Source organism: Microcaecilia unicolor, chromosome 1 (genome assembly GCF_901765095.1).
Source record: "Microcaecilia unicolor chromosome 1, aMicUni1.1, whole genome shotgun sequence".
In the NCBI taxonomy this organism is placed as follows: Eukaryota; Metazoa; Chordata; class Amphibia; order Gymnophiona; family Siphonopidae; genus Microcaecilia; species Microcaecilia unicolor.
Window position 1 is genome coordinate 271,105,999 of NC_044031.1, and position 25,214 is coordinate 271,131,212.

Here is a 25,214-nt window from a genome sequence, read left to right on the forward strand (position 1 = left end):
GTCCCATTTCCCTTTCCCTCCTTTAAACCCCAATCTTTAAGTTCCCAAAGCACAAGCAAGATAGTGTTCACTTACCAGAGAAATGTCCTCTTCTCTTGGAACTTCTCAGAAAGAAAGTTTAGTGGGACCTTTCCTCTTTATATAGTTTTGAATCTAAGGGGCCTTTTTTTTTAAACAGGCTCTTTGAAGCTGACTCAGTAACCTATGCAGATATTCTACTTCCCCACACCTTAATTAACACTTAATTGAGGTCGCTGGTGTGCTACCTCTCCAGCAGCCAAGGAACAGAAAATAACTGCCTTTTAGAACAAGAGTTTTTGGCTGTTTAGTTTTTATCTCTAGAAAAGGTTTCAGTTTAAAACTATGGGAAAAATGCCTATTTCTAGAGAAAATTTCAGTTTAAAACTATGGGGAAAGGGTTTGTATACTATGGCAACTAATTAACAATGCTTGCTTTTCTTTCTCTCTCTCTCTCTCTGTCTCTCTCTCTCTCTCTCTCTCTCTCTTTATTCCCCCCTTAATACTAAACTAGGTCCTGCTTGCTTTTCCCTCTCTCTCTCTCCCTTTTTAATCCCCCTTAATACTAAACTAGATCCTGCAGTGCCTGCTAGATTCTATCTGTTAATGCTGTGGTATACAGTTTTTAAAACTAAGTGGAAAAGACTATGGAGATTAGTTGATAAAATTTGCTTTTTATATTTTTATTTTGCCTATCACTAACCTACATTTCCTCCTTCAAACCCCAGTCTTTAAGTTCCCAAAGCACAATAGTGTTCACTTACCAGAGAAATGTCTTCTTCTCTCGGAACTTCTGATTAATGTATATTAAGCGAGCTTCAGCGTTACAAAGTTCCTTGATAAATTTTAAAGATCACTGGATCTGGACCACTAATTGAGCAATTTGTTTAGAGACCAAAGTCATTGCCTCCTATAAACTTCCAAAGTAAGCATCTGAAGCTTCATAGTAGGCAAAGTACACACACAAAAAAAAAAATTAGGCAGTTCAAGAGATGACTTGCCTTCCAGAGAGATCTGTAGGTCTTCTCTTCAATACTCATGACCCAGCATCAGTATTGACTACTCCTGGGATCCACCCTTCTTAGATGCCACGCTCTCCCTGGCAGGAACCATTGATGAACTACAGAACTGCAACAATGTTTCATCCAGTGTCACAAGACTCTAACTACTGACCTAATTGAAGCACAACCTGTACCCTCCCATATTGCTTTTTAACACCAAGGCTGGCTCCAGAGGAGAAAGTATTGCTTGGGGCTAAGAGATCGGTTTTAGCAAAGTATACACGTTGATGCCTTGAGCTTTCTTGCTAGATGTATGTCAGTTTTGATACACCAATCAATCTGTGGTGAATCTTCTCATATTTATCATAATGTATTTATTTAGAATAGATATTATAATAAAACTAGTAAAAAAGGCCCGTTTCTGAGAGCAATGAAACGGGCGCTAGCAAGGAATTCATCGAAGTGTGTATGTTTGAGAGTGAGTGTGCAAGTGTGTGTATGTGAGAGAGTGAGACTGTCTGTGTGAGAGTGTGTGTTCGAGACAGAGAGTGTGCTGCAGGGGTCCCCCCTCCGTGTGTTGGCGTCCTTTCCGCTCCCCCCCCTGTGTTTCCTTTTCCCATATCCTTCTCGTCCCCCTCCCCCCTCCCAGCCTCAGGGTCGTTCCCCCCCCCCCCCCCCGGCCTGCAGGATCGTGGGCCCTCTGGCGGCGTTTTTCTGCATCGTAGTGTGTATGTTTGAGAGAGAGAGTGTGTGAGAGAGAGTGAATGTGCGAGTGTGTGTGTGACAGAGTGAGTGTGTTTGTGGAGTGTTTGTGCGAGAGTGTTTGTGTGTGAGGGAATCCCAGCTTCAGGGTGTTGGCCCCCCCCCCCCCCCCCCCCCGGCCTTTCAGGATGGTAGTCCCTCCGTCGGCCGGCGTTTTTCCCCCTCCCCCCTTCCTGCCCTCCCCCTTCCCTCCTCGCAGGTTCAGGTTCGAGTGCCCCCCCCCTTCCAGTGCCTTTCAGGGTCGTGGCGCTCCCTCCGACTGAAGCTGTCTCCCTTCCTGGCACGTTCAGGCAGGCTGGCTCCCTGCTTGTGTCCGACGTTCAGGCTGCCTGCCTGCGTCGCTCCCTCCGTGTCTCTGAGTTTGTGCGGGGCAATGGGAGTCCTGCGGAGTTGGGAAATGGCTGGCGAGGGGCAAGGGGAGTCAGATCGCGTGTCGCCGATGCTTGCGTCTCCGCCTGCCTCCCTCCGACGTTGTGCGGGCGATGTTAGTCCTCCGGAGGAGGGAAATGTCCGCCGAGGGTCAGAGGGAGATGGCGTTTGGCCGATTGTCATAGCGCCGCCCTCGACGTCATGACGTTATGACGCGAGGGTAGACCAGACACTCCAGGCCAAACCGGATATCTCTGGCGCCTCAAGTTTCCGGCTTGAGGCTTCATGGAACGTTGGAGGTGCCTTTTATTATAATAAAATATTAGTGAAAGTCCTCAGACTTCTTGATTCGCTGATAACCAGAAATTCAATCTTTGCAGCAAACTCAGGGTTTATAACAAAGTTCTTCCCAATCGTCTAATAAGCCAATCAATTTATAAAATGTTCACTTATCTGAATGAAATTCCTGATGACGGATACTTTTGTATTCCTTTGATACTGCTGAGACAACACTAAAGCAATTGCTGCAACTGTGACGTGATGTGCTAACTTGCAAAACTTGTCCAGTATCCATCCATTATCAGTCACCAAAATATATAGATATTTCCATCGCAGCTTTGATACAACACTTTAATAAAAAGGCTTCTAAGGTTGTTTTTTTTTGTTTTGTTTTTTTTACTTATCACACCAATCTTTGGTGGTCTAATCTGCCCTAAAGGGGGCCTAAAAGGTTAAGATGTATGCCATAATGTATTAAAATGCACAAACACTAGTAATATCAGCCAAGATAAATGTCAATATAAAAATAGCTACAAATTGTGATATGTGAGATTGTTTCTTTGCACTCATAATTGTGTGTGAAGGAGAGGTACTCAGATAAATGTTTTACTAAAGTATGACACCTTATGATGGGTCATATCTTGTGTTTGGTGTACAGCGCTGGGTATGCCTTGTAGCGCTATAGAAATGATAAATAGTAGTAGTAGTCATATATGGTGACAATTAAAATATCTTTCATATAGTCCTCTCTCCTGTGAGTATGTGAATGTGTAAATACTGTTGCTGTCCAATTTAGTCAAAGATTTTTCGATTTGATTAGCTTATGTGCATTGGTTTTTTGATTTGATTCAGCTTAATTGAAATAGAGGGGCCAATACACACACACACCTACACACATGCAGTGATATACTGCAGCAGGACATGTTTATCCACTTCTACCCTAGCTGAGATAATATTTAATCACCTCTCTGACCTGATGTGCAACTTTCTTTAAATTAGTCCCCTTATTTTCTAACTCCCCTTACTTGCTTTCCTATCTATATCTTTCATCTTTGCTTATACCCCACGCTATCTGTTAAAATGTTTTATTATGTATTGTGTGACATTATAAGTAGTATATTATGTCATACTTTGTATTGTTGTTTGAATATTTCTACTGCTGTATTTGTCTATTACCTATGTTTGATTTATTCTTACTGTACACCGCCTTGAGTGAATTCCTTCAAGAAGGTGGTAAATAAATCCTAATAAATAGCTAAAATATATAAATAAATAATTCTGCAAACTGCACCCAGAGCTTCCAAGTTCCCCAGTTCCAGGAAAAAGATTTTAGGCCAGTCCTGGATTTCTGCCATCCTCACCATAGTGTAACTCTTCATTATTTGGCACACTCAGAATATCATTATTTTCAAACATCATCTTTGCATTAAGCCCCTTGCTATTCTTTAATAGAAAGAGTTCTATCAACGTTATATCAAAGACAATAGCAACTATGCCCTAATTTATTGGTACTTCTCCTACCTCCAAACAATATATTCCATCCCATTTATTTATTTATGTATGTATGACATATCCCAAATTATTCCAAAACTAGTTCAGTTTCTGTATGGCTTACATTGAACGGAATCAATTAATAATACAGTTCCTAGTTTACATTGAACATATGAAATATAGAAATCAAGTTATCCAGGTTATTAGCAATATAATTAAGGAAACATTGAAACAGACAATGAAAAACAATGAACTTGTGGAACTATTGTTAGTAATATGTAATTTATCCTTAAAATCAAGCATGGTACCGGAAGATTGAAGGGTGGCCAATGTAACACCGATTTTTTAAAAAGGTTCCAGAGAAGATATGGGAAATTATAGACCGGTGAGCCTGATGTAGGTGCCTGTCAGAATGGTAGAGACTATTATAAAGACTAAAATTGCAGAGCACATTCAAAAGCATGGATTAATGAAACAATGCCAACATGGGTTTAGTAAAGGGAAATCTAGCCTTACCAGTCTATTACATTTCTTTGAAGGGGTGAACCGATTGATATTGTGTATCTGGATTTTCAAAAGGCGTTTGACAAATTACCTCATGAAAGACTCTAGAAAAAATTGGAGAGTCATGGGATAGGAGACAGTGTCCTATTGTGGATTAAAACTGCTTAAAAGATGGAAAATAGAGTAGGGTTAAATGGTCAGTATTCTCAATGGAGAAGGGTAGATAGTTGGGTTCCCCAGGGGTCTGTGCTAGAGATGGGAGTAACTAGCGAGGTAATTAAATTTGCTGACTACACAAAGTTATTCAAAGCTGTTAAATCTCAAGAGGATTGTGAAAAATTACATGAGGACCTTATGAGACTGGGAGACTGGGCATTTAAATGGCAGATGACGTTTAATGTGAGCAAGTGCAAAGTGATGCATGTAGGAAAGAGGAACCTGAATTATAGCTAAGTAATGCAAGGTTCCACATTAGGTGTCACCGACCAGGAAAGGGATCTAGGCGTCACCTTGGGTGATAATGTTGAAACGCTATGCTCAGTGTGCGGCGGTGGCTAAGAGCAAATAGAATGTTAGGTATTATTAGGAAAGGAATAGATAACAAAAATGGGGACTTCATAATGCCTTTGTATCTCTTAATGGTGCAACTGCACCTTGAATATTGTGTTCAATTCTGGTCACCGCATCTCAAAAAAGATATAGTGGAATTAGAAAAGGTACAGAGAAAGGCAACAAAAATGATAAAGGGAATGGGATTTTATTTTATTTATTTTTTGTTACATTTGTACCCCGTGCTTTCCCACTCATGGCAGGCTCAGGCAACAAAAATGATAAAGGGGATGGGATTTTATTTAATTTATGTTACATTTGTACCCCGCGCTTTCCCACTCATGGCAGGCTCAATGCGGGATGACTTCCGTATGAGGAAATGCTAAAGCGGGTAGGGCTCTTCGGCTTGGAGAAAAGACAGCTGAGGGGAGATATGATAGAGCTCTATAAAATAATGAGTTTTAAAAAGGTTTAGACAAGTTCCTGGAGGAATGGTTCGTAGTCTGCTATTGAGACAGACATGGGGAAGTCACTGCTTGCCCTGAGATTGTGGAATCTTGCTACTATTTGGGTTTCTGCTAGGTACTTATGACTTTGATTGGCCACTGTTGGAAGCAGAATACTGGGCTAGACGGACCATTGGTCTAACCCAGTATGGCTATTTTTATGTTCTTATGTCCCTGTGCACACCTCTAGTGTACATGCTTAGCACAAACTTTCAACCAGCCAGAACATTTACAGATTTTAAGCAATCATTACTATTTATGGGTTGTTGTTATTTTAATCACTCCTCAGTCTCTCTTGCACACCTTTTCCAAACCTATTCTCTTTAATTTTGAACAAGCTCACCCTGAATTAAGAGTTCTTCCCGCTCCAGGAACGTATATAGCACTGGCTGTATTCTCTCAAGCAATTTCAACACAGCCACAGTCTGTTCATCTTACTTCCCATGAAGCTAGCAATAGCAAGAGTGCTATGGAACTGATGAGACTAAAGTAACAAGAAACACTGGAAACCCACTGGCAAACAATAATACAATCCAAGAAACAAGTGGGAAAAAACTTTTTAAATAACCAACACATTGGCATTGGTAGCTACAGTGCACTTTTTTCCCCACTTGTTTCTTGGACTGACGAGACTAACCCATAGATAAGATGATCCTGGTTTATTGATTGGATTTTGAAGTGATGCATTTGGGAAAGAGGAACGAACTATAGCAAGATTCCACATTAGGAGTCGCGAACCAGGAAAGTGATCTAGCTGTCATTGTTGATGATATGTTGACACCCTCTTCACTGTGTGTGCCGCGGCTAAAAAAGCAAATAGAATGTTAGATATTATTAGGAAAGGAATGGAAAACAAAAATGAAGACATTATAATGCCTTTGGTATCGCTCAATGGTGCAACCGCACCTCGAATACTGTGTGCAGTTCTGGTCACCGCATCTCAAAAAAGATACAGTAGAATTAGAAAAGGTGCAGAGAAGGGTGACGAAAATGATAAAGGGGATGGGATGCCTTCCCTATGAGGAAAGGCTAAAGTGGCTAGGGCTCTTCAGCTGGAGAAAAGATGGCTGAGAGGGAGATATGATAATGTATAAAATGTATGGAGTGGAACAGGTAGACGTGAATCGCTTGTTTACGCTTTCCAAAAATACTAGGACTAGGGGACACACAATGAAGCTGCAAAGTATTAAATTTAAAACAAATCGGAGAAAATATTTCGTCACTCAACGTGTAATTAAGCTCTGGAATTCGTTGCGAGAGAATGTGGTAAAAGCAGTTAGCTTAGTGGGGTTTAAAAAGGGTTTGGATATCTTTCTAAAAGAAAAGTACATAAGCCATTATTAAAATGGAGAAAATCCACTGCTTATTTCTAGGATAAGCAGCATAAAATATACTGTTTTGGAGTCTTGCCAGGTTCTTGTGACCTGAATTGGCCACTGTTGGAAACAGGATGCGGGCTTCATGGACCTTTGGTCTGTCCCAGTATGGCAACGCTTATGTTCTTATGTCATGTGCAATGCTATGTGAAATTGTTTATGAAGAATCAAGGTGCATTGATTACTTACAGTGTACATTATTTTTACTACATGCTGGCTTTAATTTTAAAATACAAACAGCAGTTTATCTTGATGGGCTTAGTACTTGCATCTCTGTAGCAGTTTATACAGTCAGGTTCTCTGCAATCTATTTTGTCAATTTATATCAAACCTCTTGATATTTAGTGTGCAGAAGAAAAGAGGCGACTTCCTGAATCTCAATATCCTCCCACTTACAACCCCAAGATGAGCCTGGATATCAGTTCGGTGCAAGATGCCAGACCCAACACTAGACTTATATCTACTGCCAAGGCAGCAAAGCATTCACAGGTATGACAGCAAGGATTTATAGCTAATAGCAGCATCTATGGCACCATTTCAATCCAGTTTTGTACCTAAGAAAATGAATGTACAAACTTTCTTATTTAGTCAGTATAATTGTAAAATATTTAGTGTCTCTATCTTTTAAGATGTTACCACAAGCTTTATATGTTTCAAATAGCTTCTTAGCATTTCACTGGAAGCAGACAAGGAGTCAAATGATGTGGCTACAGACCAGTTACAGGAGCCAGACATAAATGGAGAAGAATCGAGTGCAGCGAGCAACGTCAAAGGAGGTAAGTCTAGTAGTACCTGTATCATCTGAAAAGAAATAGGAAGTGTCTATTACCTTTTAAGTGCAAATAGCAGATAGAAATGCAATGAGTTAAGTACTTCGTTCAAACTCTTTTTTATTATTTGGCTGAAGTTGAATTGTTTTGCAGCTTTTCTTTGACAAGGTGTATTATTGAAAGTTATGAAACAAATAGAAATTCTGCACAACTGAAGATAGAATTTTGTACCATTAAAAATAGAAAAAAGGGGTTTTGACTGATGAAAGAAATACAAGCCTCAGGAGGAGCATTGCCAGCTCACCACAGATGTCTGAGGTTTTTTCCCCCAATAAAAAAATAATAAATATAAATGATAGTAAGTAGAACAGTATCACATAGTGGTGTGACTGTGTGATCTTATTTTGGACACTTTGCATTTGACTTTTGTTTGTAACAGACTCTTAGCAAAGTAGATTCTCTAGTTTGTCTTAGGAAAATAATTGCATTCACTAGAAACGCAGTGGTACAAGATGTATAAAACAACTGTTCTGCATGTATCAAGCAGAAGAGAATTGAGATTGTTGTGTACTTTCATGCCAAGCATTTGTATTTCTTTTTATTCTCACTTGTTGCGTCCTAGCCTGCTTTAGACCAACAGTGCAGCAGAGGCCAAAGCCATGTGTTGCTAAAAAGACACATAGAGCTAGAACCAGAAGTGGCACTGCCATCCTTATGGCTGCAGCTAATTACAGCTGAAGAAAATTGACATTTATATAATTCCATTTATGTCACTGCTACAGTAATGGTTGAGACCATTTGCAAACGTAATAGAATGAACAGTCCATAAACTCAATGTCAAAGTAAAAATCAATATTTATTTAAACTCTGTTTTATTAAGGAACATGCACATACAACAAATCAACTTAAATACTACTGTTCAAAGCCAACAGCCATGACAATAATTTCTCTCCAGTTAAAAATATTAAAAATAATAAACCAATCCCCTGAAACAGTAAAATTAAAATTATCCACATCTGCACTTCTCCAAATGCTCTTAGCTATATTCTAATCCAGTGGTTCTCAAGCAGAGTATCAGGACACATTGGTGTGTCACTAAACATTTGACACCAAACTTATGCTTTCCTGTGTGGCAGGTTAGGGAGAGTTGATAACCTAGAAATCAGGTGCTTGAAATCTCCCTAACTAGTTCTTTCTTCTGCCACCAGCCCCAAATGGAATTATTGCAGGTCTCCAGTCAACCACCACACCCTCTCCTTCTTGTAATTACCATCATTGCTTCTGTATGTCCCTTGTATTATTGTTATCAGCAATGAAATGATATATTTTGGCAACAGATATACAACAACGAATGGGCAGCACAAATGGGCTCGATACACTATCACCTAAACTGGGATAAAAGATGCAGAAGTATATTAGACGATATAGCACTACTACAAACAAGAACCTCACATAGACACAACTCGATACCATGGTATAACGAAGAACTGAAAAAACTAAAAGCACAAACCAGGTGGCTTGAACGAGCATGGACAAAAATAAAGGACGCACACACATACAACGCATGGAAACAAATGCAAAGAAAATACAATTATGCAATAAGACAAACTAAAAGGTCTTACTACAAAACCAAGATAGGGCCAGACTACAAAGACACGCATAAATTATACCAACTTGTGAAGAAATTACTAGATACCACATTGGTTACCACAACCAACACAGGCGCACCATCTGCAGACAAACTCACTAAATATTTCAACAACAAAATTGCAAACCTACACACTACTACCACAGAACACCACTGACATCGAAAAATTCATGGACTGCATGGACCCAATCCTTGGAGAATACCCAGCAGACCGAATCTGGATAAACGTCGCCTTCCTCACCGAAGAAATCGTAGCACAAGCGATCAACAGGTTCGCCAAATCCCATTGCAAACTGGACACATGCCCCAACTACCTAATAAAATCAGCCCCTCAACGCTTCATAGTAGACCTCACATCACACCTAAACTACATGCTACAATATGGACTCTTTCCTAAGGACAAAGGAAATATGCTACTCACCCCAATACCTAAAGATCCAAAGAAAAAAGCAAATGAAGACTGAATCTGGATAAACTTAGCCTTCCTCACCGAAGAAATCGTAGCGCAAGCGATCAACAGGTTCGCCAAATCCCATTGCAAACTGGACACATGCCCCAACTACCTAATAAAATCAGCCCCTCAATGCTTCATAGTAGACCTCACATCACACCTAAACTACGTGCTACCACATTGACTCTTTCCTAAGGACAAAGGCAATATACTACTCACCCCAATACCTAAAGATCCAAAGAAAAAAGCAAATGAAATCAACTATCGCCCGGTAGCATCCATCCCCCTGGTAGTCAAAGTGTTGGAAAGCATGGTAACCAAGCAACTTGCCGACTACTTAAATTCTCAATATTACATGAATCACAATCAAATTTTGCTCCAACCACAGCACTGAAACAGTAATAATTACTCTCCTAATCAAATTCAAACAAGAAATTGCAACAGGCAAAAGTGTACTCTTACTCCGATTCGATATGTCTAGTGCGTTTGATATGGTAAACCATAAAATACTACTAAACATCCTAGAATATTTTGGGATTGGGGGAAGGGTACTTAGCTGGGTCAAGGGATTCCTTACCACAAGAACTTACCAAGTGATATCAAACTCGAATATATCATCACCATGGAAACCAGAATGTGGAGTACCCTAAGGCTCACCACTATCGCCGACCCTCTTTAACCTAATGATGACCCCACTTGCCAAATCCCTATCCAACCAAGGCCTAAACCCCTACATCTACGCAGGTGATGTCACGATATACATCCCGTTTAAACACGATCTAACAGAAATCACAAACAAAATCGAACTCAGCCTGCAAATTATGAACTCATGGGCAGACGCATTTCAATTAAAACTCAATGCAGAAAAAACACATTAGTACGTAAGTACATAAGTACTGCCAAATCTGGGAAAGACCAAAGGTCCATCGAGCCGAGCATCCTGTTTTCAACAGTGGCCAATTCAGGTCATAAATACCTGGCAAGATCCCAAAAATGTACAACACATTTTATACTGCTTATCCCAGAAATAGTGGATTTTCCCCAGTCCATTTAATAATGGTCTATGGACTTTTCCTTTAGGAAGCCGTCCAAACCTTTTAAAAACTCCGCTAAGCTAACCGCCTTTACCACATTCTCTGGCAACGAATTCCGGAGTTAAATTACACGTTGAATGAAGAAACATTTTCTCCGATTCGTTTTAAATTTACTACATTGTAGCTTTATCGCATGCCCCCTAGACCTAGTATTTTTGGAAAGTGTGAACAAACACTTCACATCTACCCGTTCAACTCCACTCATTATTTTATAGACCTCTATCATATCTCCCCTCAGCCGCCTTTTCTCCAAGCTGAAGAGCCCTAGGCGCTTTAGCCTTTCCTCATAGGGAAGTCGTCCCATCCCCTTTATCATTTTCGTCGCTCTTCTGTATCTTTTTTGAGATGCGGCGACCAGAACTGAACACAATATTCGATGTGCGGTCAAACCATAGTGCGATACAAAGGCATTATAACATCCTCATTTTTGTTTTCCATTCCTTTCCTAATAATACCTAACATTCTATTTGCTTTCTTAGCCGCAGCAGCCCATTGAGCAGAAGGTTTCAACGTATCATCGACGACGACACCTACAGTGGGGGAAATAAGTATTTGATCCCTTGCTGATTTTGTAAGTTTGCCCACTGACAAAGACATGAGCAGCCCATAATTGAAGGGTAGGTTATTGGTAACAGTGAGAGATAGCACATCACAAATTAAATCCGGAAAATCACATTGTGGAAAGTATATGAATTTATTTGCATTCTGCAGAGGGAAATAAGTATTTGATCCCTCTGGCAAACAAGACCTAATACTTGGTGGCAAAACCCTTGTTGGCAAGCACAGCGGTCAGACGTCTTCTGTAGTTGATGATGAGGTTTGCACACATGTCAGGAGGAATTTTGGTCCACTCCTCTTTGCAGATCATCTCTAAATCATTAAGAGTTCTGGGCTGTCGCTTGGCAACTCGCAGCTTCAGCTCCCTCCATAAGTTTTCAATGGGATTAAGGTCTGGTGACTGGCTAGGCCACTCCATGACCCTAATGTGCTTCTTCCTGAGCCACTCCTTTGTTGCCTTGGCTGTATGTTTTGGGTCATTGTCGTGCTGGAAGACCCAGCCACGACCCATTTTTAAGGCCCTGGCGGAGGGAAGGAGGTTGTCACTCAGAATTGTACGGTACATGGCCCCATCCATTCTCCCATTGATGCGGTGAAGTAGTCCTGTGCCCTTAGCAGAGAAACACCCCCAAAACATAACATTTCCGCCTCCATGCTTGACAGTGGGGACGGTGTTCTTTGTTTGGGTCATAGGCAGCATTTCTCTTCCTCCAAACACGGCGAGTTGAGTTCATGCCAAAGAGCTCAATTTTTGTCTCATCTGACCACAGCACCTTCTCCCAATCACTCTCGGCATCATCCAGGTGTTCACTGGCAAACTTCAGACGGGCCGTCACATGTGCCTTCCGGAGCAGGGGGACCTTGCGGGCACTGCAGGATTGCAATCCGTTATGTCGTAATGTGTTACCAATGGTTTTCGTGGTGACAGTGGTCCCAGCTGCCTTGAGATCATTGACAAGTTCCCCCCTTGTAGTTGTAGGCTGATTTCTAACCTTCCTCATGATCAAGGATACCCCACGAGGTGAGATTTTGCGTGGAGCCCCAGATCTTTGTCGATTGACAGTCATTTTGTACTTCTTCCATTTTCTTACTATGGCACCAACAGTTGTCTCCTTCTCGCCCAGCGTCTTACTGATGGTTTTGTAGCCCATTCCAGCCTTGTGCAGGTGTATGATCTTGTCCCTGACATCCTTAGACAGCTCCTTGCTCTTGGCCATTTTGTAGAGGTTAGAGTCTGACTGATTCACTGAGTCTGTGGACAGGTGTCTTTCATACAGGTGACCATTGCCGACAGCTGTCTGTCATGCAGGTAACGAGTTGATTTGGAGCATCTACCTGGTCTGTAGGGGCCAGATCTCTTACTGGTTGGTGGGGGATCAAATACTTATTTCCCTCTGCAGAATGCAAATAAATTCATATACTTTCCACAATGTGATTTTCCGGATTTAATTTGTGATGTGCTATCTCTCACTGTTACCAATAACCTACCCTTCAATTATGGGCTGCTCATGTCTTTGTCAGTGGGCAAACTTACAAAATCAGCAAGGGATCAAATACTTATTTCCCCCACTGTAGATCCCTTTCTTGGTCCGTGACTCCTAACGTGGAACCTTGCATGACATAGCTATAATTCGGGTTCCTCTTTCCCACATGCATCACTTTGCACTTGCTCACATTAAACGTCATCTGCCATTTAGACGCCCAGTCTCCTAGTCTCGTAAGGTCCTCTTGTAATTTTTCACAATCCTCCCGCGATTAACGACTTTGAATAACTTTGTGTCATCAGCAAATTTAATTACCTCACTAGTTACTCCCATCTCTAGGTCATTTATAAATATGTTAAAAAGCAGCGGTCCCAGCACAGACTCCTGGGGAACCGCGCTAACTACCCTTCTCCATTGAGAATACTGTCCATTTAATCCTACTCTCTGTTTTCTATCTTTTAACCAGTTTTTAATCCACAATAGAACACTACCTCCTATCCCATGACTCTCCAATTTCCTCTGGAGTCTTTCATAAGGTACTTGGTCAAACACCTTATGAAAATCCAGATACACAATATCAACCGGCTCTCCTTTATCCACATGTTTGTTCACCCCTTCAAAGAAATGTAGTAGATTGGTGAGGCAAGATTTCCCTTCACTAAATCCATGTTGACTTTGTCTCATTAATCCATGCTTTTGAATATGCTCTGTAATTTTGTTCTTAATAATAGTCTCTACCATTTTGCCTGGCACCGACTTCAGACTCACTGGTCTATAATTTCCCAGATCTCCTCTGGAAAAAAATCGGCGTTACATTGGCCACCCTCTAATCTTCCGGTACCACGCTCGATTTTAAGGATAAATTACATATTTCTAACAATAGCTCCGCAAGCTCCTTTTTCAGTTCTATCAGTACTCTGGGATGAATACCATCCGGTCCAGGAGATTTGCTACTCTTCAGTTTGTAGAACTGTCCTATTACATCCTCCAGGTTTACAGAGAATTCATTAAGTTTCTCCGACTTCTCAGCTTTGAATACCATTTCCAGTACCAGTGTCCCACCCAAATCTTCCTTGGTGAAGACCGAAGCAAAGAATTCATTTAATCTCTCCGCTATGGCTTTGTCTTCCCTGATCGCCCCTTTTACTCCTCGGTCATCTAGCGGTCCAACTGATTCTTTTGCCGGCTTCCTGCTTTTAATATACCTAAAAAAAGTTTTACTATGTGTTTTTGCCTCCAGCACAATCTTTTTTTCAAAGTCCCTCTTAGCATTCTTTATCAGCGCTTTGCATTTGACTTGACATTCCTTATGCCGTTTATTATTTTCAGTCAGTTCCTTCTTCCATTTTCTGAAGGATTTTCTTTTAGCTCTAATAGCTTCCTTCACCTCACTTTTTAACCATGCCAGCTGTCGTTTGGTCTTCCGTCCTCCTTTTTTAATACGCGGAATATATTTGGCCTGGGCTTCCAGGATGGTGTTTTTGAACAGCATCCACGCCTGATTTAATTTTTGACCCTCACTGTTGCTCCTCGTTTTCTTTTCACCGTTCTTCTTATTTTATCATAGTCTCCTTTTTTAAAGTTAAACGCTAAAGTATTTGATTTCCTATGTTTACTTACTTCAAAGCTAATATCAAATCCGATCATATTATGATCACTGTTATCAAGCGGCCCCAGCACCATTACCTCCCGCACCAGATCATGCGCTCCACTAAGGACTAGGTCTAGAATTTTTCCTTCACTCGTTGGCTCCTGTACCAGCTGCTCCATAAAGCTGACCATGATTTCATCAAAGAATTTTACCTCCCTAGCGTGTCCTGATGTTACATTTACCCAGTCAATACCGGGGTAATTGAAATCACCCATTATTATTGTGTTGCCCATTATCTCATCATATCATCACAATACAATACGTACAAACCCACCAGTATAAAATTCTTGGAGTCACCATTGACCGAAACGTTACACTAGAAAGCCAAGCGAAAATTACAACAAAGAAAATGTTCCACTCAATGTGGAAACTCAAACGAGTAAAACCTTTCTTCCTGAGGGAAATATTCCGCAGCCTGGTACAATCAATGATGCTAAGTCACCTAGACTACTGCATTGCAATCTATGCCGGATGTAAAGAACAAATTATGAAGAAACTTCAAACTGCCCAAAACACCGCAGCCAGACTCATATTTGGAAAAACGAGATACGGAAGCGCCAAACCCCTACGTGAAAAACTGCATTGGCTCCCAATCAAAGAACGAATCACGTTCAAAATCTGTACCCTGGTTCACAAAATTATTCACGGCGAGGCCCCGATCTACATGGCAGACCTCATAGACTTACCGACCAGAAACACAAACAGGTCAGCACGCACATTCCTAAATCTCCACTACCCAAGCTGCAAAGGACTAAAATACAAATCAACATATGCATCCAGCTTCTCCTATATAAGCACACAAATATGGAATGCACTACCAAAGATCACGAAAACAATGCATGACCTAACAACCTTTCGGAAATCATTAAATACCAATCTGTTCAAGAAGGCATACCACAACAGTCCAACCTAAACACCCGAACCCTGCAACACAACGAAACTTGTACCAGAACAGGACACTTAATTCTACCTCCTCAACTACCTAATGACACTCTGTTACTCATGAACTTTAACGCAATTACCACTTTGTATTTCTGACACCGGAATGGCGTTCGCAATCACGGTACTATGTAAGCCACATTGAGCCTGCAAATAGGTGGGAACATGTGGGATACAAATGCAATAAATAAATAAATATATAGGAAGAGGGGTTTAAAAAATTTGTTAAATTATAGTATTCAGTGTGTCAATCAGGTGAACAGTGTGTGTCAGGTATGTCACAACAGAAGAAAAGTCGAGAACCACTGTTCTAATCCTTGCCAAATAATATCTTCCCCAAAACTGTGAATCTTATTGACCTTAGACTAACCGACCTGAACATGTATTCCTTGGAGGAAAAGAGAAACAGGGGTGACATGATACCAACTTTCAGATATTTGAAAGGTATTAATCCGCATACGAACCTTTTCCGGAGACGGGAAGGTGGTAGAACTAGAGGACATGAATTGAGGTTGCAGGGGGGCAGACTCAGGAGTAATGTCAGGAAGTATTTTTTCATGGAGAGGGTGGTGGATACGTGGAATGCCCTCCTGCGGGAGGTGGTGAAAATGAAAACGATAATGGAATTCAAACATGCGTGGGATAAACACAAAGGAATCCTGTTTAGAAGGAATGGATCTATGGAATCTTAGCGGACATTGGGTGGCGACGCCGGTATTTGGAGAATAAAACCGGTGCAGGGCGGACTTCTACGGTTTGTGCCCTGAGAAAAGCAGAGACAAATCAAACTCAAATATACATATAAAGTATTACATACCATGTAAATGAGTTTATCTTGTTGGGCAGACTGGATGGACCGTTCAGGTCTATCTGCCGTCATTAACTATGTTACTATGTAGAGAGAGAAAGGGAAAAATGTATGCTTATCACGTTTCACACCATAGGTTCCAGTTTTTGTGAAACTCTTGTACAAAATGAGTGAACATTTTATGTAGATACATGTTGTGGCTATTAAAAATGTCTTTAGTTATTTAATACTAAATTTTGTTTTTTACTTTTCTCAGTTTTGAGCCTTATAGAAATAGAGAGTACCATTGGTTTTAAAAAAAAGTCTGTTAAACAGTTCTAAGATATATTATTTTAGCTCTCTCTTTTACTAAGCATTAACACAGACTCTGGAAATGAGAGAGAACTTCCAACGGCAGCTGCAGGAGCTCATGTCTGCCACCTCAGTGGTAAACCCGCATGGACAAAGAGGATCCCTATCAAGGGCTGGGTTTGAAAATTCTCCTTCAACACCTGACAGCACACGTTCTACTCGTAGTGGTCGCAGTAGAGTCTTAGAAGCTCTCAGGTATGAGATGCCCGGGAACCAGATTTTGAAGCTGGCAGTAAAACTGGCCAGGATATATTGTGGTAGTTCTATTGCTAGTGTGTGGAACTGAGCAAACCTACTTGGTCTAGGACAGATAAGAAAAAAACAGCTTTGGAAGCAATGTTCCCTCTAAGCTGGGTAGAAGTCCTTCAACCGCATACCTACCATTGGGGTGGGGGAGGGCAATGCTTCAATATTGTGCTTTCAATTAGTAGGACCAGGTAGGTCTTCTGGAGTTCTGCAAAAGTTGCATGTCCCTTGCTATTGAAAATGTGATATTGAAACAACATTGCCGCTGGCAGGAATGTAGGTGGAGGACTCCTGCACAGCTTAGAGGGAACATTGTTTGGAAGCTATCCTACTTTTCTACGCTCGCATTCAGATTGCATGGCCCTTAAAAATAGGTCAAAATCTGACTTGCAGAAGGTATTTGTATTAATTTTCTAAGACTATTATTTTACATGAATTCTCTGTTTCAGTGGCAAACCTACCAAACATCCTTATCACGCAAGTAAACCTGACAGAATATCTAATATAAACTATATGCAAATGTGACATACTTGGGAAAGTCCTCATTATATTTTGAGTGGTTTCTTTGAACAATACAGTATGCTTGTAGTTTAAATCATAACATATCTAATATAAACTATATGCAAATGTGACATACTTGGGAAAGTCTTCATTATATTTTGAGTGGTTTCTTTGAACAATACAGTATGCTTGTAGTTTAAATCATAACATTTAGAAAAAGGATATAGTTTCCAGAGTTTCTCCCATTTTACATCTTAGTTTCTGTTAACCCTGCATTCAAGGTGCATAATCCTTCTTCCTGGCTGCACGATTCTTCCTTTCATTACAGTTTCAGTGACAGGAGAGTACTGACATTCTCGATCCTTTGGGGGGGGAACTTGCTCACATGAGCTTTCTTTACTGCTTAACCTAGCACCATGCCTCAGTTCACAGAATGAGTTGGAGCTCCTTTGCCGGATCTAATTTTGTTTTCAACAAGTGCGTATACATTTATGGGTGGATGGTTGGTGTCTGACTGACCATGGGCTAGTTGTCCTGGTCAAACCTGTTTCTTTTTCCGTTTATGTCTTTTAAGAGTCTAGGTTCAACCTCTCTCGGCTCTGTAATCCTTTTTCTCTGAGGACGAGCAGGACAGTCTTCTTACATGTGGGTGACCTCATCCACACAGCCACAGTGTGGATGCTGCCCAACGTACTGATCTTTCTAGAAGCCTTTGGCAGACGCAACCGCACATGCACATGTGCCTTCCCACTCACCGCTTTGTGGATTTATTTATTTATTTATTTATTTGCTGCATTTGTATCCCACATTTTCCCACCTCTTTGCAGGCTCAATGGTGCTTTCATTATGCCATAATGGTGATCGCCATTTCCGGAACGAGAAGTACAGAATATTATTGCAATTAAAGTACAGAAAATAAAGTAAATTAGAAGTAAATAGATATACAATTCAATTCAGGTATTTGAGATCAAGGGTAATGTATAATGTACAGTAATGACAATGTAATTAAAGTAACCAAATAAAAGAGTTCAATGTTAACATGTTCTGGTAAAGTTTTGATGTCAGGTCATTATGAAGGATCTTTTTGATAGGTCTCTTTGAACAGATTAGTCTTTAGTAATTTCCGGAAGGCTGCCAGATTGTGTGTTGTTTTTATGGCATTCGGCAGTGCATTCCATAGTTGCGTACAGATGTAGGAGAAGCTAGATGCATATATTGATTTATATTTAAGATTTTATTTTATTTATTTTATTTTATATTTATTGATTTTATGAAAGAGAATGTCAGGTGAAGACGTGTTTCTTCAGTCACATGGCTGTTTTTATCCTCACAGAATTTTCTTTGCTTTCCTGCTTTTTTCACGTGAGTAGCGCAGGACCATTTTTTTGTTGCTTCTTTTTAGTAGTTCCTGTTTATTCTTTTAATCTTTTTTGGTATTTGATCTTGCTGCAGCCATTTTCCCCATTATGTCCTAGAAACCTTCCAGTGGATTTAAGTGGTGCAATTCATTTCTGTGACTAGCCCTCATGACGTGTGCCTAACCTTCATGGGCCCTGACCATAAGTCCTCTTACTGTTCTCTTTGAGCTCAAATGCAGAAAAGAACATAGAAAAGTCGAGAGGCCCTGCGTGAGTGACTTTGGCATGCCAAAATCTGGTCCATTGACATTGGTATTGAAGGTCCCTATGACTTCAGGAGCTGCATCGGACACTGTAGATGCATTGACATCAAGGAGGCCTCCCCCTGCCTCAACACCGGACACTGAAAATGCACACTCTGGTCAAGTATCATCAGACCCAACATAGAGGACTCGCGAGGATTCCACATCGTTCTCATCGGCACTGAAGGACCCCGATGCTGGACATTGAATGAAGATGAAGAAGGATCAGCATTAGTCATGCATCCAATGATCTGAGGCAAGCACATACTTGGACATCTCATGAGTACTTCGCTGAGTCTGATACAGATTGCTCTATGGGGTCTGATGTGGAACCAGAGGAGCCCTCGGTGGAGGAATCCCTTAGTTTGCTTTAAGATTTTTCTCCACCCCAGGAAAGGAGAAAATCTCCCCCAGAGGAGTTCTTTCTTTTCAGTTTTTTGAGAGAGATGGTCAAGGCCATCCCCTTTTAATTTGGAGATTGAGGGTGAGATCAGGGCCAAAATGTTGGACGTCCTTGATTACAGTTCTCCTCCAAAGCAGGCTGTGACAGTACCCATGCACAGCCTTCTTTAGACTGCACGGATGATGAATTGGGAGACACCTCTCACTGTACAGACTGAACTGAAGAAGGTAGACTCTATACAGTCCAAAAGGCGCCCGAATTTGAGAAGCAACAGCTTTCGTACCATTCTGTGGTAGTCAAATCTGCCCTCAAAAGAGCCAGAAACTCGAGGACCCATGCCTTGGCTCCCCTAGGCAGGGATGCTCATACTCTAGAGACTTTTGAGAAGAAGATGTTCCACGGCTCAATACTCATTTCCCACATCCAGTCCTACCAAGTGTATATGAACATTTACTTGAAGTCGGTGCACAGTGTGATGGAGTTTTTGAATACCCTACCTCCAGAGAAGGCCGCTGAACTCTATCAGCTAGTAGCCAAGCAGGAGGAGTTTCAGACACACATGGTTAGAGCAACCTATGATGCTTTTGCGGCTTCCAGACTGTCTACATTAGGTATTGGCATGCACAGCTGTCATGGCTGTGTGTCTCGGACCTAGAGCCAACAGTTCAAGAAAGGTTGGCAGACATCCCTTGTCGAGGAGATAACTTTTGGGGGGAAGAGGTGGCAGACTTCATAAAGCAAAGGACTGATACCATCGGGCCCCTTCTTGGCCCACTCCTTCTTCAGCCTCCACTTCTCTGAGGTTTTTGTGCAGAAGTTGAAAGCATGCCTACTATTCTCAAAGGTATAGGTTTGTCTCACTCTGCCCAGCAGGCCCACGTCCCACTTTCCTCTCCTTGGCAGCAGCGGGCCCAAAAGCCCCAGACAGATCCAGGAGACCTGTTAGGAGAGAGACTGAATTTTTTCCAAGAAAGGTGGCCTCTTATAACCTCAGATCAGTGGGTCCTGCAAATAGTCTGGGAGGGTTACACCTTCAATTGGTGTCAATCTCCTTGAAATTGCCAACCAAGAGCATCAAAGCTCAGCTCTTAGCACGAGGAAAAGGAACATAATAGTGAAAGGGAAATGGGACTTGATATACCGCCTTTCTGAGGTTTTTTGCAACTACATTCAAAGCGGTTTACATATATTCAGGTACTTATTTTGTACCAGGGGCAATGGAGGGTTAAGTGACTTGCCCAGAGTCACAAGGAGCTGCAGTGGGAATCGAACTCAGTTCCCCAGGATCAAAGTCCACTGCACTAACCACTAGGCTACTCCTCCGCTCAGCCGGTTTTGGTCATAAGTTCTGCAGAATTTGTTTGGAGTCTACAACCACACTCCTAGGCCCATTGTATTCTGTTCCAGGCTTGCCATTGCAAGTCTCTGTTGACCATTGTTTGATGTTTTCGGTGAGCCTGGTAGCTAGGGATTCCCACATGTGAGAAGATTAAGTCCTGCTTATCTTTGGAGAAAGAGAAGTTACTCACCTGTAGCAGATGTTCTCCAGGGACAGCAGGACATATGTTCTCACATACCTTTTTATGCTTTTAATCCAACTGCAGGACCTGCATGAGTTGTGTGGGCAGGAAGGTATGCATGCTCAGGCCTGCCGAAGGTTTCTGGAAGGATCAGTATGCTGGGCAACATCCACACCAGGGTTCCATGGATGACATCATTCACATGTGAGAATATATGTTCTGCTGTTCTGTGAGAACACCTGTTTACAGGTGAGTGACTTTGCTTTATCATATCAATCTATCTGTCTGTCTTTATATTTATCTAGCAAAAATAAACTGCTGGAACACACAGGTTGAAATTTAGGTTAAATAATATTCTCCAGGACAAGCAGCACTGTGAATCCAGGACCCCAGCAATTTTTTCTAGAAGGGTTTGGGCCATCTTGCTGTGAATATTTGCCTTTTCTTGCCTTCTGCTGTCATGCAAACCTTAATGAGTCTAATCTTTTCCACAGACCAGTCAGATCTATTTTTTATCACGGTCACATCAGCACCTCCAAATTTTATTTTTGCTTCAAAGTCTGCAAGTCCTTTCACTATTGCATAGCCTTTTGTGTATACCCCATTGTTCCTTTCTCAGAGTTTTTGCCAAATTAATTTTTATTCTTTTTTTTTTTTTTTTTTTTTGCATCATCTCAGTTTTGGCCATTTTTTGGCCTTGAGCTCCTGGTCAGGGTATTTTTGTCACCATAAAATCATTTGATTTTGCTGTGGCTATTTTTCAGACAAAATATTCTAAAAGAAGACCCTCAGCTTCAAGAGGTTTTCCAGTGGAACAGGACCTCTTCCTCCTCGTCCTACTACTACTACTCCTACTAATTATTTCTGTAGCGCTATTACACATACTCATCATTGTACACATTATATGCAGGTACTTTCTCTATCCCTAATGGGCTCACAATCTGATATTTTTTTTTGTACCTGGGGCAATAGAAGATTAAGTGACTTGCCCAGAGTCACAAGGAGTTATAGTGGGAATTGAACCCAGCTCCACAGGATCTCAGTCCACTGTGCTAACAATTAGGCTACTCTTCCACTCTGTTATGGATACCTATTTTTGTGCCTGTAATGCCTCGGACCCACCCACGGTTCCTCTCGTATTCTCTGTACACAAATGTTAGAAAGAGGGATTCATGGTAGAGAAAAGTTGAAAAGCTTTTTGGTGATAAAACTGGTTCATAGGCATCATAAACATTGGTCTTCATGGGTCCAGGACCTGCACTGGACGCTAGTGGTGCAATGACATCGAGAGTATCCTGTCACCCTCATCATCAAGCATTCATTAAGCCCGCTGGGAGTGGTCACAGTCTGATTTCTGCCTGAAGAAGTGGAAGAATTCGACCTTGTCTTCAGTGCCAAGGGGGCACAATGCAGGATATTGGGCAGAGGCTGAGGTGTATCGTCATTGCTCTCCATTGAAACATGGCACCGGGGTCCTTGAAACGCCCTTGATGTGAAGACTGCTTATCCTCTCTGTCATTGGAGAGGGCACGCTAGTCTCTACAGACCTGTGACCTCGGTTCTGGTCCTCCTCAGGAGGATGTAGCCACTCCTACTGTGATGTTCGCACCTTTGTTGAAGGCACCTTTTGAGGAGCAGCTTATGCAGAAGTTCAAGGAGCACAAGAATTGCGTCTTCGCTGAATGCAATGCTGCAGCTTCAATATTGTTGATGTCAAGAGCGGGGGTGATCCAACCAATATTGAAGATCCATGCCCTACCTGAAAGAAAGGCCTTGATGCCAAAGCCTGGAGGAGGCTTGGAATCTAAGTCGGCTGCACTGGTGTCCATTTCCAGTCCATTGGGGAAAGAAGCTTCACCAAGGCGTTGGGAATTCTTGGTGTTTGGATGCTGTAGGAGACCTGATCGCTATTGTCAGTAGGGCGAGACAGACAGAAACTTGGACTTCACCAGCTGATTTTGTCTGGGAGTCTGCTTCTGGAAGTCTGATGAGGAACCAGGAAACGTCTCAGAGGAGGGCCACTCATCTCCCTTTAGACCCTTCCCTGCCACATGAGTGATGAAATCCTGACAAAGGAACTTTCTTTCGTTGATTTTATATGGGAAATGGCTCAGGCTGTACCATTTCAGTTTGAGACCGAGGAAGAGCACAAAACAGAAGCATGGGATATCCTCCAATTCTTCACTCACCCTAAGGAAGCTGAGACAGTGCCCATTCTCAAAATCCTAAAGAATGTACAGATGTTAATGTGAGAGAAACCCAGCTCTGTATCTTCTATTAATAAGAAGGTCAATTCTTTGTATAGAGTCCAGAAGTCCCTGGAATTTGAGAAGCAGCAGCTTCCTTACCATTCCATGGTAGTTGAATCTGCTGTCAAAAGAGCAAAGAGTTCGAAGACTCACTCCTCAGTGCCCTCTGGGAGGGAGGCTCAGACATTGGAATCTTTTGGGAAGAGGTTGTTTCAGAATACTATGTTCTTGTCCTGCATAGCATCTTATCAGCTTTTCATGGGCATGTACTTGTAGGACATAGTACGAAGTGTTGTGGAGTTTAGGGCACTGTTCCAGTGATAAGTCTGAGGAGCTCTGTTCGCTACAAGCTGGAGGGGAAGGAGTGTGGAAAATACATATTTCTGGGCTATTTTATGATTTTTTTTCCAAAACAGCATTGAGAACTATGGGAATTGGCACCCGCAGACTCACCTGGCTGCACGCCTCAGACCTTAAACAAAATGTGCAGGAAAAGCTTGCTGACATGCTGTGCCATGGAGAGAATCTCTTCAGAGATAAGGTTCTAAGACACAGTTACTCTCATTAAGTGACATCCTTAAAACCCTCCCCACGCCCACCTCTGACCTAGCCTCCTCGTTCAGAAGCTATCAGAGTAGAGGGCAATGGAGACTCTATTGCTTTCATAGGCATGGGTATCCTCCACCCTCTCACTTCTCCCACTCTTGATAAGAGCGCCAGAGATTCTAGTGTGACATAGCCCTTATAAAAGAGTGGTTTTGTGCACCCATCCAAAGTTTCTTCCAAAGTTTGTCAGAGTTTCACCTTGGGGAAGAAAAAAATATATGAAATACGCATGTATATTTATGCTTGTATTTCATATATGCATCCTTTGAATTGTCATAATCACGATGGACTAGTTTGACTTTTATTTATACTTTTCTCATATAAATTGTCTGTTTATAAAAATATTAATATCTTTTCAGTTCCAGGCTGCCTTAAAAAAGAAAAGAATGATAAAACAGCCTGTTGCCACCCAGAACACTGGTTGCGATGCCACATGTTGTGGTATTCCTCTTTTTTCTCTTTTGAAGGCACTCTGCAGCTAGGGATTCCCATATGTGAAGATTCACAGTCCTGCTTTCCTCAGACAAAGCAAAGTCACTTACCTGTAGGAGGTGCCCTCCAAGGACAGCAGGACTTGAATCCTCACAACCCTCCCACCTCCCCAAGATGTTGCATTCCTCTAGCTAGTAGTAGACTGAGAAGGTCCAGTGTGACAGCAGCAGGCAAAATCAGGTGCGCGTGTGCAATGAGATAACCCAAATGCATCTAGAAAAATTTACTGGGATACTGTTTCCCACATCAGACTTTGTCGGTGATGTCACCCATGTGTGAGGATTCAAGTCCTGCTGTCCTTAGAGAACACCTGCTCTGCAGGTAAGTAACTTGTTTTACATTAATAATAAAATTGCCTAGGCACATTATGATTTACTTTTTGACTAATAGGTGAGTGACTTTCCCTCAGGCAGGCCCAGCATCCAGTTCTGGACATGAATACAGAGCCATCGCAGAATGAGCAGATAATTTGGGATGATCCCACAGCAAGAGAAGAGAGAGCTCGACTCGCCAACAACTTGCAGTGGCCAAACAGCCCTTCCCAGTGCTCTGAACAGCTGCCCACTGACAGGGATATAGGCAAGGAAAATGCTCAGCAGAAGGAATCCTTGACAGACTCTGAAATTGCTGAACTGGGTAATTAATGCAACAGAAAAGCCCATATCTGATATTTTTCTTACTAATGTTACAGTGCTAAGGAAATTATGCTGAGTTACTGAGAAGAATTTAAAGTGGAACAGAAAAGATTCTAAGCTTAACCACTTTCAGAGACATCTATACTACTACTACTACTTAGCATTTCTATAGCGCTGCCAGGGTTACGCAGCGCTGTACAAGTTTAAACACGGGGAGGGACAGTCCCTGCTCAAGAGAGCTTACAATCTATGACAGATAAAACATGAGGAAAGACAGGAGACTGTGAATTTGC

The 25,214-nt window shown here is 41.7% G+C and overlaps 1 protein-coding gene and 1 long non-coding RNA gene across 5 annotated transcripts in view; one reads left to right on the top strand and one right to left on the bottom strand.

Annotated features, from left to right (window-relative positions):
* The window catches only part of TOPBP1 (DNA topoisomerase II binding protein 1), a 251,109-nt gene that overhangs the window by 160,955 nt on the left and 64,940 nt on the right, over nt 1–25,214 (top strand). For all 4 annotated transcript variants that reach the window (XM_030206546.1, XM_030206552.1, XM_030206562.1 and 1 more), the window contains exons 18-21: nt 7,201–7,344; nt 7,517–7,631; nt 16,612–16,804; nt 24,696–24,922. In XM_030206546.1, coding sequence (XP_030062406.1) covers nt 7,201–7,344; nt 7,517–7,631; nt 16,612–16,804; nt 24,696–24,922 — 679 coding nt within the window. The remainder of the gene's footprint in view (nt 1–7,200; nt 7,345–7,516; nt 7,632–16,611; nt 16,805–24,695; nt 24,923–25,214) is intronic.
* LOC115472334 lies at nt 355–12,945 on the bottom strand. The gene is made up of 3 exons (XR_003942507.1): nt 12,934–12,945; nt 8,152–8,155; nt 355–468 (listed from the first exon to the last, which is right to left on the bottom strand). It is a non-coding gene; the product is annotated as an uncharacterized LOC115472334 (long non-coding RNA).